The 2,449-nt window shown below is 36.3% G+C and overlaps 1 protein-coding gene across 1 annotated transcript in view; it reads left to right on the top strand.

Annotated features, from left to right (window-relative positions):
* Positions 1-2,009: 2,009 nt before the first annotated feature.
* LOC103610569 (antifreeze protein Maxi-like) overlaps positions 2,010-2,449 on the top strand; it is a gene marked incomplete at its 3' end in the record, with an annotated part of 8,335 nt that continues 7,895 nt past the window's right edge. Inside the window, exon 1 of the mRNA XM_008594716.1 lies at positions 2,010-2,064. Within this exon, the coding sequence (XP_008592938.1) occupies positions 2,010-2,064 (55 nt within the window). The remainder of the gene's footprint in view (positions 2,065-2,449) is intronic.

The raw sequence follows: 2,449 nt of genomic DNA on the forward strand, positions 1-2,449 counted from the left end.
GAGGGTTGCGATCCCGTTGCCGGTCCCCTCCCCGGTACGGGCGCGACACCGAGGGTTGCGATCCCGTTACCGGTCAATAAAAAAGACAAAAAAGAAAAAAAAAAAAAAGAATGAAGGCAAAATAAGATGATTTTATGCAAAGAGAATTTTCTGTCAAAATGTTTGCATCAAAGCTAAACAAAACAAAAACACAAAAAAGAAAAATGAACCACAACAAAAAACAGAACACAAAACACTAAAAGGAATTCTACAAGCAGAAACCAAGGAAAAATGATCCCAGACAGAAGCATGGGAATTCAAAGTGGCCTAAAGAACAATGGAAAGGGCAAATGGGCCATGGAAAATGATTACATTGTATAGTTTTGAGGATACTAATTATCCTGGTTTCAGCATCCCATATTGCACATAGTTATTGGTATTCAACTCTGTACATCACAGGTGTGTACAATCAACTGTTTCATTAAAAAAAGTAATTGAATACTGATTATAAAACGTTAAGAAGATTGAGTGGAGTTTAAAATATATGTAGAATTGAACTGTACAAAAAAATGGCAAAGAAGGCAGAGTGGTGAAGTTATTGGAAAGAAAGGGTTCTAAGGTGCTCATTGTTAGTCAGGAAGTAGCAAAAACACTTGGTTATGTGAGACTTTGGTAGATCAAGCACGTGTAATTTCTAGGTAACCACTTAAAAAGGAGTACAGAATGACTGATATGCTACTGGAGAAAAAGAAATGAATGATAAATGCTACTTTATTACCCACCCTTGCCCGCAAATAAAAGACAGGGTGAGAGACAAGTGGGACTAGTAAAAACCAAATAGTAAGATTATGGATTTAAACCTAAAAGGGCCGGCCTGTGGCTCACTTGCTAGAGCGTGGTGCTGATAACACGAATTCAAGGGTTAAGATCCCCTTACCGGTCATCTTTTAAAAAAACAAAAAACAAAAAACAACAGAAATAGTTCAACAAAATGAGTAAAATAATAAGTGACCATTATTAGAAATTTAATAGATTAAAATCACAACAACAACAACAAAAAGCCTATCGGAAATCCCAGAGGTACGTACACACAATGAAATACTATTTAACCTTTTAAAAGAAAGAAACATTGTCATTTCTGAGATGAATGAACTTGGAAGATATTATGTTAAGTGAAATAAGTCAGGCACAGAAGGACAAATACCACATGATCTCATTCATATGTGGAATCTAAAAAAGTTGATCTCATAGGAGTAGAAGAGTAGTTACCAGAGCCTGGGCTAGGTAGGGGAAGGGAATATGGAGAGAGGTTGGTCAAAGGATTCATAATTACAGTTAGGTAGAAGGAATAAATTCAAAAGATCAGCAGGGGGACTATACAGGAGCAAGGGGACTTTAGTTAATGGTAATATATTATATTCTTGAACACTGCAAAGAGAGTGGATGTTAAGTGCTTATACCACAAAACTGATAACTGTGTGAGGTAGTAAATTTATTAGCTAGAGTTAACCATTTCACAATGTATACGTACCTCAAAAAATTATTTTTTACATGATAAATATATACAACATTATGTCAAATTTTAAAAAGTAAAATTTTAAAAATTAAAAAATTTTTTAAAGTTACAGAAAAAAAATTCTAGACCAGATGGCTTCAGTAATACATTTTACCAAACATTTAAGGAATAAATAAGTCTTCCAGAGAATAAAAAAAGGGGGAGAGGGGGAGGGGAGGGGAGACACTTCCCACTCATTCAATGAGGACATCATAATCTTTAACACAAAATTTGACAAGGATGTTACAAGAAGGGAACATTACAGTCTGACCTCTCACACAAATATAAATGCAAAAATCTTAGACAGCAACATATTAGCTAATTTAGTCCTGCCATATATAAAAAGAATATTACAGAACAAAATGTTGTATTAATTCCATGAATGTCATAGTGGTTTAACATTCATAAATCAACCAGTGTAAATGTTATAAGTATACTTAGGATTTGTTTTAATCAGGTGTGTTAAGACTTGCAAATGACTGTCATGAAGGAAGAAGTTTTTATACTTACAGATTCCCCAGAAACAAGAGGTAAGGCATGCCATGCAAGGCCACATAACGACATACCAGAGCTAGTCAGAAGGCAGAGGGAGCAAGGGAAAAACATGGGCAAGAGCCTTCATTGTGGATTTTGTGGGAAGAAATGGGCAAGGTGAGGTGAGAAGTCTTAGGACTGGCTAGTTTGAATAGTTACAGTGGACTCTGGAACATAGGGGCTGTCCTAAGTTGTCTGGTATCTGGCTCTGGGGTAATTAAGATAGGTGGACAATGGTCTAGAGTGTGAGAGCCCTGTGAGTGCCCAATAAATGAGGCAGTTGGGATGTGGGCTCTGGATTGGTTGGTTTACATATGACAGGTGTGGTTGCAGGCAAGTCTTTTACTATCTTTAAGAATCTGAGGACCATAGGGACCTCAG

The sequence above is a fragment of the Galeopterus variegatus genome, unplaced genomic scaffold (genome assembly GCF_000696425.1).
Source record: "Galeopterus variegatus unplaced genomic scaffold, G_variegatus-3.0.2 Scaffold11319, whole genome shotgun sequence".
NCBI lineage: Eukaryota > Metazoa > Chordata > Mammalia > Dermoptera > Cynocephalidae > Galeopterus > Galeopterus variegatus.